This window comes from Scleropages formosus, chromosome 22 (genome assembly GCF_900964775.1).
Source record: "Scleropages formosus chromosome 22, fSclFor1.1, whole genome shotgun sequence".
In the NCBI taxonomy this organism is placed as follows: Eukaryota; Metazoa; Chordata; class Actinopteri; order Osteoglossiformes; family Osteoglossidae; genus Scleropages; species Scleropages formosus.
The window spans coordinates 17,931,619-17,948,454 of record NC_041827.1 but is presented as its reverse complement, the minus strand read 5'-3'; the positions used below and the strand labels follow the sequence as shown (position 1 = coordinate 17,948,454).

The following is a 16,836-nucleotide window of genomic DNA, read 5'->3' as shown; positions in this document are numbered from 1 at the left end:
TTTTGAAATGAGTATTACTTATGAATAAGCTAAAGAACAAGGGCTCACTTTTAATAAAGTAGGTGTCAGGTTCTATGCATTCTGCATCCATGGTTTTAACTGTTCAGTGGTGCTTTCATTTGTTGTATACAGTAGCAATAGACTATTGGTTTTATTAGCACTAGAAAGGAATGCTATAACAAGGTAAAACAGTATCTACACAAACAGTACATAAAACTATAAGGATGTAGAAATACAAACAAACCCATAATACTACAGTGCCTTGCTAATAATGTGCTTTCATTTTGACAATATCCTCATTCCCCTGCACAACGTGGTGCTCGATCCTCTTGTGAAAGTTGTCCAGCGCAGACAGCAGGTGCTCATAGAGACCCTACAGAAACAGTCCAGTTGTACAAATGCATTAAGCTGACATTTGCAGATGCCGAAATGATACTTGCAGGCAGAATAAGGAGCTCAACTTCCATCACATGCATAAAGAAAATGTTACTTTATAACTTTAAACTGTAATAAACCATTTTAGTGGTGGGTATCTATGTGTAAGGAAAAACAATTAGTCTGTCCACAGCTCACAGTGGTCCAAAGCCAATCAAAAGCACAGGGTGAACCACTCAATTACATCTACACAAACAGCAATTTAGGGTCATCAGCTCATTTGAAACTGAGGAAAATTCCACATTGTGTAACACAGGGTCTGGAGCAGGACGTACCTGAGCTTTGTCTGTCTCCAGGCTGCAGACGTCCCTCAGAGCCTGAATCCGGGCCTTAATCTGCTGAGTCTCTCTGTTGACCTCCTCTATCTGCTCCACAATCTCCTCCCGTTTCTGATGGACCTGGTTATACTGTCTGAGAGACCCAAGGGACCATCAGGACATACTGAGGGAGTGGCTGGAAGACACTCAGCTGAGGATTTTTAAACAGTAAAGCTTGTACATGAAATAGATGAACAGAATATCCAGCATCTGGGACAAAATTACATATTAAACATTTAACTGAACAGCTTAAAATACCTGAAAAGTGTTCACCTCACAGTATTGGCAAGCTTCGTTTCAGTACAACAAATAAATACTGCATGTAAGTAAGGCCAATAAATATTCCAGTGACTCCCAAAATAACACTTGAGTTGTATTTTATACAGCAGCCAAACCAAAGCCAGCCTTTGAACAGCTTTTTAAAATGCTAATTTTTTTTTTTTTTTTTTAAAGTACATAGTTGGCAGCGTGGAATTACACTAAAGCACACCAGGTATGTTTCAAAGAAATCCTTGTAAGAAGTGAGAAACACCTCATCCGATGCTCAGCCCTGCACAAAATGACATTTTTTCTTCAACCAATACTTTGTGAGTTGAAGTTTTAATTGTAAGAATGCATCATCTTTGCAAACTCCTACTACTCTTCCAGCCCAATTGAACAGATACATATGTACAACATTCACAAACACCAGAAGCTGTAAACACTGATGGTGTTGAATCAAACCATTCACACACACCTATTCTGTCTGTCTTACTGCCAGCTATCAGTCAGCCAGATAAATACATGTTGCATTTACTCCTCAGCAAAGGGATAGTCGAGAAAACTGGAAAACGATGTAGCTAAAAAATAAATACACCGTAAAATGTTTGTATCCAAAAATCCGTAAGTCACACAGCTATAACAGAAACAGCCCGTGTACTTGTACATGTATTGGTAATAAAATTCTGGTCTGGTAAATGGTGCTTTTTTCCTCTAGTGTACTTTCATACAGTTGCTAAATTCTCAGCTTCACTGTTTTATGGCTGGAGACCTGATGGATCTACATTCTCCTTGAGGGCCTTACCAGAAAAACTTCATTAAAAGATATATGAGCAATAATGTTTTACATTTACCTGATGCTTTTCCCCAAAGTGACTTACAGTGTTAAGCCACCTACAATTACTTACTCATTATTTGTACAAATCAGTAATTTTACTGGAGCAATTTAAGGTCAAGGGTACTACAGCTGGAAGTGTGATTTAAACCTGTAACCTTTGGATCCAAAGGCAGTATCTAAACATGACACTACCTTACTGTCCCAGTAAGTCAGAATATTTCCCTGCTGTTATAAGTAGCTACATCTCTCCACAGCATTTTGGTTTATGAACCCAGTGCTGCCACTTTACGACCAAAATGTTGCTGCAGATCCTAGTCTTAACTGAGTGTCCATTCTTGGTGAAACAGTCCCCCCCCCACACAGCTTAATAATTGTTCTATTAGTAAATGCATTTTTGTTTTAATTATATTACCCTTTCATTTCTAAAAAGCTGGTAGTGACATTTAACATTCAAGTGTGTGTAGGTGCCTACCCCTAATTTCCCAGGGCTGATCTCCTTACCCCAAGACATTCTGAACAAGCTGATCTTTCATCTCCCTCTTCTTCTGTCTACGGATCTGCTGCTTCGACAGCTTGTCCATCTTCATCTCAAGAGCCCTCTTCATTTGGCCCTCCTCCGTCACCAGGTTCTTCAGCTCCTTCTTCATCTTTTCGCATTCTGCTGACAGGGTCTGAATCTATCGACATGCAAAGTTAATTTATCCTTTCCATTTAGCTAACCTCAAGAACAAACTTCAGGTGGCACATACCTTCTCCTGCTGGCTGTTCATCTTGTCCATGCCCACCTCCAGGTCCTGTAGTACTTTGTTCAGGAGCTGGAAATCAGCTTTGTTCTGGTGCACAGCCTGCACCTTTATCTGCCACTCCACCAGCCTGGCATTGACATCCTCCTGGAAAGGTAGCATGTCAGGAAAAGCTCATTAAAAGATCTGAAGACTCCCCGGGGCACAATTTATCTTCAATACATTTACTCAGCAACTAGACCCTTAACTGGGTAAGCAGATTTATTAAAAAAAAAAAAAAAAAAAGAAAGAATGGTGGATACTTCCTTAAAACTATAACTTTTTCCTATTTTAGACTTCCATCAAAAAATATTGTACACTCTTCAGAATGATCCAGAAACAAGACCAGCAAAACTGGGAATTCATACTTTAGAGTTTTTGATGGTCTTCACTTTATCTTTCAATTTTTCCATCTCACTGCGGAGCTCTTCTGGTGATTCTACAATCTGGGATTTGAGCTTTGCGATGTCATTCTTCAGCGTGGCCACCTCCAGTTTCCGCTGAGTCTGCCAAATACACAAAGATTTCATTTCCAGTAACAAGGCCCCACAACTTTGCAAAGAGTAAACATGATATTCAGATTTATTTTATTCCAAATGACACAGCACAACTGCTTAATTAATGCAAACTCTAAAACCAGAAGGGTCCAATGAGCTACTTAGCCCAAATAAGTCGCTTACACATCTACAGTCCAAAAAAGATGAAAGTATTAAAATTCATGTAAAAGAAAAGAGATTCACATCCACCCAATTGCCACGACAAGACTGCCTCAAGTTCAAGAAACTTCAACCAACTCTACATACCACTTTCTGTGACCTTTCTGCAATTTCTGTTTTCCATTCCGCAACTTGTTGGTTTAATGCATTCTGAAAAGACAAGGAACAAAAACCTTGATGGATGCGTCAACATTCAGAGCATTTGCAAGGCTGACAGTCAGATGTCAGCCATCATGGCACTGCCACTGACCGCTTCCTGATACTCATGTGTGGTGGCACTGTGAATCTCCGTGAGTGCCGCAGCCAGCTCCTTTGCCTCGGCCTGCTGCTCCGGGGGAATGGTCCTGAAGGGGACAGGCAAACGCAACCAGTAAGGAGAGCTAAATCCACAAGAGTGGTTCAAACTTAGCTAAATACAATTTGCATTGTACTTACGTCAACTTCTCTATCTTTTTCTCCAATTCTTTGACTCCCCTGTTATAGGCCTGCCACCTATCCATGTCTGCTCTCTGTATTTAGAAAAGGTAGTGCATACTTCCATCAATGAATTATTACAACTTGGATTCTGTATTTCAGAAATAAACCATGTGGATTTTATATTCCACTACACCAGCTTCATTGACAAGTAAATAACTTTGACACCATGCTTAAAACTATTTTAAATTCAGTGTAAGTGTCTCTCAGCATGTTGAAAATGGAGAGAGTGTCAGGTGAACACTTACAAAACTCTGCTGGTACTCAGATGTCATGTCAAGCCTCACTTTTCTGAACTGCAGGAAATTTATTATACCACTTAAAATATAAATTGTTCGTTTTGCTTCTGCAAAGATATAACAAAGACATAGTTGCATATTAATCTGCAACCAAACAATAGTAACATACTAAAAATGGTCACAATATGTATTTTATCCAGAGGCATTACTTACTTGGGTTGAGAAGGTCATTTAGTTGGAAGTCATATACATGACAAACTGGCAGAAAATTACACCTGTAAAAGGTGATTAATATTAATATTGGAATTACTCGCGTAGGATTAATATCATCCATGAATCCAACTGTGAGTTTAGTCAATCATATAGATAGAGGATGATTACATGGAGCTGTGAGGGAGCAGGTTGCATAGTACCCACCCTTGGGCTTGGAGGTTATAGTTTCAAACCCCACCTCCTGCTGTCATACAGTTGAGCAGAATACTTACCTTAAATTGCTCCAGCACAAATTATCCAGCTCTATAAATAGCTAAACAATTGCAGGTAGGTAACACTGCAAGTCTCTTTTTCTAAACAAGCTAAATGAATAAATAAGAACACTCATAATTATGATTACCAAAAAGCATTAAAACACCACGTCCATATTTTAAAATTTTCTTTTAAAAAGACGGGATTAGGACAGCGATGCAGCCGAATTTAGTACATTTTACAGATTAAATGAGCATATAAACGCTTACATCCGGAGATACAGACTCATTATAGGTGTGACTCCTTCGTGTAACATGGGGTATTGGATATTTTCATCCAGTGTCACCTGCACAGACAGAAAGGAAAACAATATTTAACAAAAACACAGTGACTAACCAGCTGCAGTTAATAATACAAATTAGTGCATACAAAGTCACTCAAAGTTGTATTATGGTACAGCAGATAGCATAAAGTCTGCCACCTTACAATCTGAAGGACCCACATTTAAATTCTTAATGAAGATATTTACAGTAACATTTCTGGTAATTATTGTCCTACTGTTTAACTAGGCAAATCTCTAAAATTTACCTAGCATTGTAAATCATATTGAAAAATATCTGCTAAAGTTAATAACAGCAGTAAATACAACATAAAATCACCTTTATAACAGTATGTGTATGTTATCTGTAAAATTTGATATTGAATAAATGCATGATGTATATGCTTGTTACCATGTTTGTTACCACAAACAGTGAGAACAACAGTATGTTTTCTTTGATAAAATTGTGTATTGTTTACTTTTTGTGTTTGGTTATGTTAAAAGCACACACTCGCCATGTAGTGAAATTCAGGCTTGATGTGATACAGGAGCTGCAGGATCCTCATGTAGAGTCTCTGGAGTGATTCTGGCTGCAATTACGAGGGGAAAAAGAAATTTAAACAGACACCCAAACAAAGCATTCAGCACACAACAACATCTCAGAATTATATCTTCATAATGACAAGTGAAGTGTTGACCAAACGATAATGAAAAACTAGTGTGTTTAGGTGACTGAATTCAAGCTTTTTTGTTCATATATATAATCATATCAGCGTGACAACTAATAAACCTTATTAATTCTTAGAGCAGCGTGTGTATATATTAAATAAAGGTGAGAGGACCTTGGTAGTGGGAGTTATGTCATTTTTAGTGAAGTGTTTCGCCTCCTGTCCTGTGAGGATATCACTCCGGATAAACTGCACAAGAAAATCCACTTTGTAGCTCGGGAAAGTGTTCTCCGCCATGTAGCTATATAGAAAGAAAGACAACTTTCATATTAACTTCGTCTTGGAAGGGAATAAACTCACTGTACAAAACTGGGAACAGCTCAGTCGAGTAAAAAAAATTCCCTCCGTTCGCGTTAGCCGTCGAAGCTAATGCAAGAATTCCATATCGTTTATTTTAACTTACTTATTCAACAGAATGAGTGTTCCGTTTATGCACAGCAAACTGGGAATACACATTCAAACAATAAAGTAATTTCAGTCTTATATATTTACAGTTGTACTAGTTTTCTACCAACAAAAAAACGCTGCCTTGTACCTGCTCTTCGTTTCCCGACCAACGTATTTTCAATTTTGGCGCCTCGTAGCGCTCTTCTTCTGCGGTGTCAGAGGACTATTGCGCATAGAGGAGCGATGGGGCTCTCGAAGGTGTGACTGCCCCCTATCGGAGCGGAGGGGGAACTTGACTGCCACCGTTGGTACGACATTCATTGTATCTGAAATGTACTGTACATACATATGCAAAAAGAAAAGAAAGCAGAACATTTATATTTACTCTGTTTTTCAACAAAAACAACGTTAACTCGGGGTATACAAAATTGCATTCGACAACAGACAAAGAGCTTCAGATAAGTTTTGGTATAGAACCTTCAAGAAGCTTTCCTGTAGAAGTAATATTCAAATAGCGAATACAGTACATACACAGTCACAGCAGATGGTGCTGGGCTCACTTATGGAGCTGTCGGGAGATCGGGAGAGAAGTTCTCAAAACAAAGACAGGTGGTGTGATGCAGCAGTTAAGAGATGAGGAGAGACATGACTTTGAAAGACATGGGTTTGAGACCATTTTTGAATGTGGAAAGGATTCAGCAGCCCTGAGGGACACAGGAAGTTAATTTCACCACATCAGGAATGAAATCAACAACTGCTGGGCTTTTAAATTTGGACCCCTTGTGAGTGGTAGATGCAAGCAGCCAGAGGCAGAGGAGTGTAGAGGTCTTCCTGTGGTGTAGAAACTGCCCGTGTCCTGCAGGAATCCAATGACCTTTTTTGTATGTTGAAAACAAAGTTATAAAGTTGCATCCTCAGCAAGGTGAAGGAGAGTAAAGCATCTTTTTAATGTTTCCACAGCTCTGTTTCACACTTCTGGAATTTAGCCTTAACCACCACGCTCCCTGCTGAACTACATTGGTCTTGGCCGCCCCTTTATCTCATTTTCTAATACTGTTGGGTTAATTATGATCAGGTAAGGTAAAGAGTCATTTTTAACTTCTGAATTCTCTGGGGCAAGGAGGGGGTGGGGATTGGAGTTGTCTTGCAATCTAAACATTCCCAGTTCCTAATGATCAAAGGACTTACCCTAAATTACTCCAGGAAGAATATTCCGCTACATACATGGGTGAATAACTGTAAGCTGCTAACAACAGAAGCCTAACATTACATAATAATATTTCTCATTTTGGGGGGCGTGGTGGTGCAGTGGGTTGGACCACAGTCCTGCTCTCCGGTGGGTCTAGGGTTCAAGTCCCGCTTGGGGTGCTTTGCGACGGACTGGTGTCCCGTCCTGGGTGTGTCCCCTCCCCCTCCGGCCTTATGCCCTGTGTTACCGGGTAGGCTCTGGTTCCCTGTGACCCCGTATGGGACAAGCGGTTCTGAAAATGTGTGTGTGTGTGTGTGTATTCCTCGTTTTACTTTTTACCATGCCTTTTCAGCACACACCTGTCCTGCAAGCTGCTTTAGACCAAGGCACCTCCAAGTCAGATAAAAGCAAAGGTAAAGATATTGTTCCATCCTCACGGAAGGCCCTTCAAATTACCAGCATCTAGTAAAAGATACCTGAGGACAGATGTGAACCCACCTGTACGTAACAAAGAGGAAGAGCTTTCAGATGAGATTTCAAACACAAAGAGTCTCAAAGAGTCTCAGGCATCAGGACATTCAGGGCTTGCAACCCCCAGCAGGGCTCATTCAGAGTCCTGCATGATTGCAGCTGCCCTCCTGCAGCTCTCGGCACCCGCACTCAGAGCGCCCTGCCTCCTTATGAAAGAACACAGGTTTCCCCTGGAGAGACCGGACTGCAGGGGAGCTCCAGCCCCAGACCTACTACTATTACTACAATAATAATAATAATAATAATATAATAATAATCCATCCATTGTCAACAACTGCTTGTCCTAAGCAGGGTCGCGGGAAGCCGGAGCCTTACCCGGCAACACAGGGCGCAAGGCTGGAGGGTTAAGGAACACACCCAGGACAGGATGCCAGTCCATTGCAAGGCACCCCCACGCAGAGCTCGAACCCCAGACCCGCCACACAGTGGGCAGCTCCACCACGCCCCCCCTAATAATAATAGTAATAATAATAAACTATTTATATAGCGGGCGCAGTGGGTTGGACCAGGTCCTGCTCTTCAGTGGGTCTGCGGTTCGAGTCCCGCTTGGGGTGCCTTGCGACGGACTGGCGTCCCGTCCTGGGTGTGTCCCCTCCCCCTCCGGCCTTACGCCCTGTGTTACCGGGTAGGCTCCGGTTCCCCGTGACCCCGTATGGGACAAGCTGTTCTGAAAATGTGTGTGTGTGTGTGTGTATGTGTGTGTGTGTGTGTGTGTGTGTGTGTGTATTTATATAGCACAGCTCTTAAAGATACATAGAGCGAAATAAAATAATGAGAATTCATTATAATAAGAGTCAACGTAATATTTACATCAAAAATATTACATAATGTAACACAGAGGGTTTAATACAGATAAGAGTAAATTGTGAGAGGAAAACAGGACCACAAAGGGGGGACAGCTGGTAGCGTAGTGGTTAGAGCTATGGCCTTCAGCCCCTAGTAGCGCAGGTTTGAATCCCACCTCTGGCTGTAGTACCCAAGAGCGAGAGACTTACCCTGAAACTTCTCCGGGGGGGGAACTTTAGCTATATAAATGAGTAAATAATTATAAGTAGGTGAACATTGTAAGTTGCTGTGGAGAAACACATAAGGGAGGGGAAGTTCCCTGCTGTTCTTGGGTAGGAAATCCCACTTTGGGGTAAAAAACAGACTGATAGAAGGTTGGAGACAAACAGAAGGGCTGAACTTTATAAACCACAAAAAACTTCACCGCTAAACATGAGATGACCCAAGCAATGTTTGCGCAGTCAGTTTTAGCACATTGTTCACACTTGCTTCATATCATCAATTCTTGTTCTAGTTCCAAAGAAAAATAACCCAATCAGTCATGAGGACAACAGTTCTATTGCATTTACATTCGCTATGAAGAAAATATTTGATTCTGTCTTACTGCATTTTAGTCATGGACCTGTACTTGTCTTCCACATCTGGAATCCTCTGGTACATGTGCTGTGCTGTGCTGTACCATGGTATCTACCAGGCTCCTGTACTGTGTTTAGACGTGAATCTGAGATGACCCCGAGTGTGCGTGTTACACGGCTCAGTTGAATAAATAGATGCATGAATGTAGGTAGTTCACTACAGAACTGCTACTCCTGTAGGGCACTTGCACAAAGAAATCTGCTAAATTCAAGCTAATAATAATTGTAGGTCTCCATTAAAAAGGCTCTGCTAATTTAATAAATATTAATACTTGCTGCTACGGATTACACCGTAATTTATTGATTTAATTTGAGGTTTGCAAAGTATAAAAGCCATACATTGTCCAGTACAGAAAGCACAATGCATGACCCCATTTAATACAAAAACAATCTTCCAGATAGAAAGATTCTAATTAATTATAGTGGCAATTACCAAGTTAAAAGCGTATAAATGGAAATATAGAAATGTACCTAGATAAATGCACGGATTCCACTGTTTTAATTTTAATTGTGATCTTTATTCTGAGAGGTACTTCTTTGTTAATCTTTACCTTGTATTCAACCGCTATAAGGTTAATTTTTAAGTGTCATTTAATTTTAGGCATGTGCGGTGCCCTTGCCGCACCCTTTACCACGCCTGGCTATCGAGTACCTCCATTGAAAGTGGCTTTGCACAAAGGCCGCTGCTAAACTGAATAAATGTAAATGTAAAATGAGTCCCACAGTGTGAATGGGCCCTTGCGCCATCATTATCTACAAAAAGAGGTCCCGGAGGGCAAATGCGGAGCATCTCTGCATAACAAGCTCAGCGACTTCTAGTGCACATTAGAAGCACAAAGGGTCCTCGGCTACTGGAACTTTCGCAACCCCCAACCTACCCGAGTTCTTTATCACATTCCAGCTGCTTTCCACGAGCACCAAGCCATGTCCACACAGCTGTGTACCTCCTCATCAGGGAGCTGGGAGCCACAAACTCGATAGTGATGGCGCATGGTGTCTCCTGTCGCACTAAACACCGATGAGCCACTCATGTCACACACATTCGATCATTTTCATCAATAACTCATATTCGGCCAAAGCCTTTGACCGAAGCAACTTATACACACACACACATTTTCTGAACCGCTTGTCCCATACGGGGTCGCGGGGAGCCGGAGCCTACCTGGCAACGCAGGGCGTAAGGCCGGAGGGGGAGGGGACACACCCAGGATGGGACGCCAGTCCGTCGCAAGGCACCCCAAGCGGGACTCGAACCCCAGACCCACCGGAGAGCAGGACCTAGTCCAACCCACTGCGCCACCGCGCCCCCGCGCCCCCCGCAACTTATACACTTTACCCATTTACCTGCTCATACACCCGATCTGTTGGGGTCAGCTGCTAGCATAGTGGTTAGAGCTATTGCCTTTGGACCCAAAGGTCATAGATTTGATTACTACCTCCAGCTGTAGTATTCTTGAGCAAAGTACTTACCCTGAATTGCTCCAGTAAAATTACCTTGCTGTGTAAATGGGTAAATAATTATAAGTTGTGTTGGTGAAAACCATCAGCTAAATGAATAAATATTCACAGAACAGCATTCTCACTGTACCACTTTAGAGGAATATCTTGATTAAAGGTACCGCAGTAGGAGCAGGGCTTCGAGCCCACAACCTCCTGATTTCAAGGCAGTGACCCTAAACACTATTTATTACCTGCTGCCCACATCAGTTGGTGGATGCATTGCTCCTGCCTGCTTAAAATTCTCAACTACTGTTCCATTTTAAAGGAATATGAGACTTGTGAAAGAGAGCCAGAGTAAAAGCAAGACTGTCTTGGACACCCACCATCCAGGGCCCCAGATGTTCCAGGCCCCCATGAGGAAAACCCTGCAGGCCTGATAGTTATGGAACTAACAGTCATTCTGTTTCTCTAAATCTGTCTTCTTTATCAACAACTTGGAGTTCATGTCACACATCAGCTACAATTAGTATCGTGTAAAGTCATTTTCCGCTCTTGAAAACTGGAGGAGCAGGTAATGCCGTGGTTAGAACTGCTGCCTCTGGTGTCGAAGGTCATAGGTCTGAATCCCAACTCCAGCAGTAAGTACTCTCAATCAAGATACTCACCCTGAATAGATACAATTAGTAAACAATTTACCCAGCTGTAAATGGGTTAATCACTGTAACTGTAACACCGTAGATTATTCAGGAGAAAATCTAAATAAATAAATAAATAAATAAATAACAATTGTAAGTTGCTTTGGAGAAAACTGTCAGCTAAGCGAACAATGTAATAAAACTGTGATGCGGTCCATCCTGTACACTTTAACTCTGCGTAACAAACGGAGAAAGGGGTCCTTCCTTCTGGCACACCAATGGACACCTATGTGGAAACGCTCTATTTGCCACGCTTGAAAACCGAATCAGGCGCACCAGGGACACCACAAGGTAGGGCCCTCCACCCCCCTGTATTTACGCGTTTCTTCCGTGTTGAGGAGCTGCTTTTTTCCACGTCGTGCTTGGCCACGAGAATCTCGCGGCCGGCTGGAGGGTCCCGCACACATAGACATGGCTCTGCGCGACTCGGACGATAAGTACGATTTTATATTTAAAATAGTTCTGGTGGGCGACGTGGGTGTGGGGAAGACCTGCGTGGTGCAGCGCTTCAAGACCGGCATTTTCATCGAGAGGCAGGGCAACACGATCGGGGTGGACTTCACCATGAAGACGGTGGACATCCACGGCAAACGGGTCAAGGTACTTCACCAAAAAATCACTTTACTCGCTTTAAAATGCAGAGTAAGCTCGAGATGAGTCATTGTTTAGCTGCGCGCGGTTAGCGGAAGCTGCGGCGCGTGCGAGTGGAGTGCGGCTGAACGTGAAGGAGCGCAGGCGGCGCCGTTCGATACGATTTCTCTTGGAAAGTTTCTAAAAAGTTAACGGTGCTCATTTCGGGGGCGACGGACGACCCTCGGAGTTTAAATAATTTAAAAAAAAAATGTCTTTACTCTTCGAAGTGAGACCGGGGCCCCGCCGTGTATCATTAATTTAAAGTTTCCCAACTGCTTGTAGTGTTGCAGTTTCGTCCTGTTAATTTTTCCCCGGTTTGTCGAGTCACCGCCGGTGACTCATTTCGCGATCTTTTCGTCCGGTATCTCACGTTTCTGTGCTTTTTTTTTTTTTTTTTTTTTTTTTTTTTTTTTTTTCTTCTCCCCTTTCTCCTTCTTCCCCCCCCAACAAAAAAAAAAACACGCACACGTTATTGTGCAACTGCGGCAAAGAAGAAAAGAAAACCTCACAGCAGTAAAAACATCACGTTTTCAGCCACATCATTCATTGTGATTGTAACTGAAACTGAGTTCGAACTGAGAATCATCGGACCGTTATTTTATTTGATAACTTGGGTTGCAGCAAGGATCTCAGTTTTTTTCAGAAACGGTTACATTCTCCATGGCTGTTTTATTGCGTCAAGTTCAATCAATGTATCTGATTTTACTGTTTTTGTGTTTATTTCTTTTAATCAGCTTTGTGGGTTTTTAATTTAGATTCTATTGCCAATAAAAACGAAGCCTTTATTTTATTTATGGTGGCGCAGTGTCACTGTGACCTGAACTGAACCAGACTGCTGTGTTGTTCACTGTCATGTTCATAGTACAGCTGTATTAATTTACTGTGCATTCAAAATTATTATTGATAGCCTTTCTTTGAGGACACATTAGTCCAAGGTGTCGTACGGTGGTGGAAAATCAATTTTGAACCGCTTCACCCATTATACAGTAGGGTATTCTTCCTGTGGTGTTTCAGGGTAAGTACCTTAATCCAGGGTACTACGGTGGGAGGTGGGATTTGAACCAACAGATTTGAGACTACAGAGGAACAGCTTTAACCCCCATGGCACCCGCTGTTGACGCTCCAGATGTTTGTCTTGTAGTATCAGTGAAATTTTGCACTGATTTTTGCTACCCCTCTCTGGTCGATGCCCCAATCGCTGTATGCATTCTTGATAAGAACAGTTCGTCGTCTTTTTAAAGTGTGATCAGAGGTGTTCGGGTCTAGTTGCTGGGTAATGAGTTCTTATTAATAACACATGCCTGAGATTGGCAAGTCCCAAGAGTGACTCTGCTGTTGGGCATCCAACCTGTCCTGCTGCAATGAAAGAGAACCTGGCCGAGGGGGAGGGGGTTGGGTGTTGGGAGCTGCTACAAGCTGCTTAACAACCAAAGGAAGTGAAAGGAGCGACTCCGACTGCAGGTTTTGGCAGTTTGGAGCGTGTCCCGGCGCCCGGGATTGGTGGTCCAGGTAGCACCAGGCTCTCGATGACCGTGTGACTGTCTTCTGTGTCACTCAGCTGCAGATATGGGACACAGCGGGGCAGGAACGCTTCCGCACCATCACACAGAGCTACTACCGCAGCAGCAACGGTGCCATCATCGCCTACGACATCACCAAGAGGTCCTCGTTTGCGTCCGTGCCCAAGTGGATGGAGGACGTGAAGAAGTACGGTGGCTCCAGCATTGTGCCTCTTCTGATAGGTGAGCGTCAGCACTTTGGAGGTTGGACTCTGCATGTCTGCCTTGATGGTTCTGTAAGGTAGTCAATTGTTGCGCTCAATAAAGTCACGTGGTTTCACTTATCTTCAGTGACACTGTGCTGTGAAGTCATGTTTTCTACCTCTGTTTTTGTATTGATGTGTTTGTTGAAAGGGGTGCAGTGGTGCAGCAGGTTTGACCGGGTCCTTCTCTCTAGTGGGTCTGGGGTTTGAGTCCCGCTTGGGGTGTCCTGCGACGGACTGGCGTCCCATCCTGGGTGTGTCCCCTTCCCCTCCAGCCTCGTGCCCTGTGTCGCCAAGTCAGGCTCTGGTTCACCGTGACCCCACTTGGGACAAGCGGTTTCAAACAATGTGGATGTGTGTTGATTTCTGCACCCCCGTCTTCAACTCTTGGGGAAGAGCTACGTTGGTGTCACTTTGGAACAGTTTCCTAAACTGGAACCTTGGGAGGCCCTTTCTTTGGCATTTGATCCCTCCCCCCCCCCCCCATCAATCCTTCTTTTTCAGTCATAAAGTGAATTTGAATGTATTCACTTGGATGTCAGGAAACGTCCATTTTACTGCACAAATATGTGTAAATGTATGGATGAGTGACCCAGTGTAAGTCACCTTGGTGGATAAGGTGTGTGGGCTGATAACACTACATAGAGTTCATTGGAAGTCGCTTTGGAGAAAAGCATCTGCTAAATAAATGTAAATAGTACAGGTGGTCCTCAACCCACACTTATGACTGTACCATTATTCTTATACGTATTTTCCAGTCTTCATGTTTGGTCTTATCTAACACTGACCACTCCATCTGCTGTACGATGGCTTGCAGTCGGGTGGTTGCTTGCACAGTGCACTGTATTTCTTATGGGCTGTCCGCGTGTCTGTCTGACACTTATTTACAGAACGTTTAGTTTCATTCCCTTTGTGTTAGTTTTTTAAGGCAAAAGCATGAGTATTCTGGTGATGCAGAAAAGGAAAAAGCAAAAGAAACTATGTAGAAATGTGAGAATTAGTGCAGCATGAAAATACAATTAATACTTTATATGTATTGTGCTTCTGTATTAGTATTTTAACATTAATACTGTGGAAATTTAGTGGCGAAAAAATATACCAACGCCACATTACCATTCATGTGTTAGTTTATATTTATGGCTTAAGTAATAAAGTACATGGGATTTTTAGCTTGTTGCTGGGACAGAACTCCGTTGCATGTCAAGGGACACCTGTATACACTGCCTAAAATTTTCAGGTTCTTACACCAGTTTACCCATTCATAGAGCTGGGTACTCCCCCCCCCCCCCCCCCCCAGTATCAGTTCAGGGTAAGTACATGGATCGGGTGTAGTATGGCAGAGACTTGAATCCAGGTCCTTCAAGTGCACAGTGAAGGCTTTAACCACTATGCCACCTGCTGGCCCAGGTAATCATTATAAGAGATAACTAATTTGTTAAATTGAGAATTAATTCTAATATAAAGCCCCAGACACACGATAGTTTGGAATCTGCCACTTGTCTTCCGTGTTTTACCCCATAACGCCTCCTTGGGGTCGGTGTCTTTTGCTAATGTCAGCTCGCCTCTCGGCAGGTAACAAGTCCGATTTGTCCGAGATGCGCCAGGTTCCCTTCGAGGAAGCCCAGAAGCTGGCCGACGAGCTGGAGTTTGTGAACGCTATAGAAACATCGGCGAAGGACTCGAGCAACGTGGAGGAGGCGTTCAACAAGATGGCAGCCGAGCTCATCCTGAGACACGGCGGACCCATCTTCAGCGAGAACGTCACCGACAGCTTCAAGCTCAACAGCAAGGATGTGATGCCCGAGAGCTGGGGGTGCGGCTGTTGACGGTCGCTCTGCAGTCCACCCCACGGAGCTCCGGATCACGACTCTTATTCTAGGATATCGTCCTTCCTAGAGTCTAGCGGCAAAATCGTACGTAGTACGGTTCCAGATTTTTCTAACGATTTTATTATATCGAGGTGTCCCGGGAACGAGCTTCAGCAATAAGACATAGCAGCAGGCGCCTCTTCGCCAAAGTGGCGTGAAGGAGGAGCGGCTAAAGGGCCGGAAAGGAAGTGGCGTTAAGCACAATCGCAGTTTTGCCAAGCAGCTTCATGGAGACGAGGGAGCAAAGCAATAATTGAAGGTTCTCTAGAAATAAGGGGGGGTCTCAGCGTTGAATCAAACCCCCGCAAATTTCCACGTGGCATTACCGTGATCAGTATGTGAGGGACTCGTTTGTGAAGCTGCTCACATCCTCCTCCAGGTGGATTGAGAGGAGGCCTGTCCAAGTGATACCGATTCCTCATTTTTGTAACATTCGAAAAGACGGCAGTAGTGTGTTTGTGTGTGATGCTGTTCTAGTTTAGCTTTAGTTTGCCATGTAATTTTTTTAATATATTTTAATAACTTTGAGCAGTAAGTTTCAGACAATGAAAACATTTACTAAGTAATACTTTTGTAGTTGATGTATTGGAATATTAAGTGCTTTTGTTATATGCAGAATATAATTATTTTTCTTAGGGCAGTTTTTATATGCGAGTGGCAGCTCTCTGCCCTCTTGTCTCATTCCGTTGAAGCCGTTTCAAGAATATGGCAGCACCTTATGAGTACAGTACTAGGATGACCTTTGACCTCTCGACATGGGGGGCAGAGGGGTGCAGCTCATTTCGAGTCAGCCTCCTTCCTTAACGGGAGCTCCCAGACCACACGGTACCCGGGTTCAGGGGGATGGTTCCTGGTCGCACCCGGTGATCCCAGCTGGCATGTGTCTGGTCTCCCTGCTGTACTGGGACAGATGTGGACAGGTTCAGTGCCCCCCCCCCCCCCCCACCTTCAAGGATGTGGGGAATTTTTTTTTCCCCTCTCTCTTTCCCTGATGTCCTAACAATAATGTGACTATGATTTTAATGGAAATGCAGTTATTTTTTTAATCAGTGCAATGAAGGTTCATCTTGGACCTGGCTGTTGGAGGAGAGACGTCGCATGCAAACGCAGCAGTTCTTTCTGTAGTCATTTGACTGCAAGCATTCATAGCAGGCTAGTTTCCTCCACAAAGTGTATTTTTATACATTTTATCACTGCCCAGAGCTGTGCCTCGAAAAGCTTCGTAGGAAACCAAATCGCGCAGCGTTGCGCTAAACAAGAATTAAGTGTTATTCAGGTGGATTACCGTGCAGTACAGTACACGTGTCTGTGCTCCAAGGGCCGTTACCTGTGAAATGCG

General features: G+C 43.2%; 2 protein-coding genes across 3 annotated transcripts; one reads left to right on the top strand and one right to left on the bottom strand.

Moving 5' to 3' along the window:
• Positions 1-63: 63 nt before the first annotated feature.
• nuf2 (UF2 component of NDC80 kinetochore complex) lies at positions 64-6,289 on the bottom strand. 2 transcript variants are annotated; one of them, XM_018744530.1, is made up of 14 exons: positions 6,107-6,289; positions 5,686-5,812; positions 5,359-5,433; positions 4,794-4,870; positions 4,273-4,334; positions 4,069-4,166; positions 3,782-3,855; positions 3,597-3,690; positions 3,434-3,496; positions 2,999-3,136; positions 2,598-2,738; positions 2,350-2,525; positions 711-846; positions 64-373 (listed from the first exon to the last, which is right to left on the bottom strand). In XM_018744530.1, the coding sequence occupies exons 2-14, from the start codon at positions 5,806-5,808 to the stop codon at positions 266-268; spliced, it is 1,365 nt and encodes a 454-aa protein (XP_018600046.1). In that variant the 5' UTR covers positions 5,809-5,812; positions 6,107-6,289; the 3' UTR covers positions 64-265. The 2 variants fall into 2 exon arrangements, with proteins under 2 accessions (XP_018600046.1, XP_018600047.1); XM_018744531.1 differs by lacking the exons at positions 5,686-5,812; positions 6,107-6,289 and having other exon boundaries at positions 5,355-5,430.
• Positions 6,290-11,524: 5,235 nt separating this feature from the next.
• rab43 (RAB43, member RAS oncogene family) lies at positions 11,525-16,438 on the top strand. Its single transcript, XM_018744634.2, has 3 exons — positions 11,525-11,834; positions 13,426-13,609; positions 15,202-16,438. The coding sequence occupies exons 1-3, from the start codon at positions 11,646-11,648 to the stop codon at positions 15,453-15,455; spliced, it is 627 nt and encodes a 208-aa protein (XP_018600150.1). The 5' UTR covers positions 11,525-11,645; the 3' UTR covers positions 15,456-16,438.
• The last annotated feature ends 398 nt before the right edge of the window (positions 16,439-16,836 follow it).

Bases quoted from the DNA above. Each gene is read 5' to 3' on its own strand.
- nuf2 (XM_018744530.1), bottom strand. From the start codon at position 5,808: ATGGCGGAGAACACTTTCCCGAGCTACAAAGTGGATTTTCTTGTGCAG. The intron at 4,335-4,793 runs GTAAGCGTTTAT...CACCTTTTACAG, and splicing joins ATGAGTCTGTATCTCCGGAT to GTGTAATTTTCTGCCAGTTT. The intron at 4,167-4,272 runs GTAAGTAATGCC...ATATCTTTGCAG, and splicing joins AAATGACCTTCTCAACCCAA to AAGCAAAACGAACAATTTAT.
- rab43 (XM_018744634.2), top strand. From the start codon at position 11,646: ATGGCTCTGCGCGACTCGGACGATAAGTACGATTTTATATTTAAAATA. The intron at 11,835-13,425 runs GTACTTCACCAA...TGTGTCACTCAG, and splicing joins TCCACGGCAAACGGGTCAAG to CTGCAGATATGGGACACAGC. The intron at 13,610-15,201 runs GTGAGCGTCAGC...GCCTCTCGGCAG, and splicing joins CATTGTGCCTCTTCTGATAG to GTAACAAGTCCGATTTGTCC.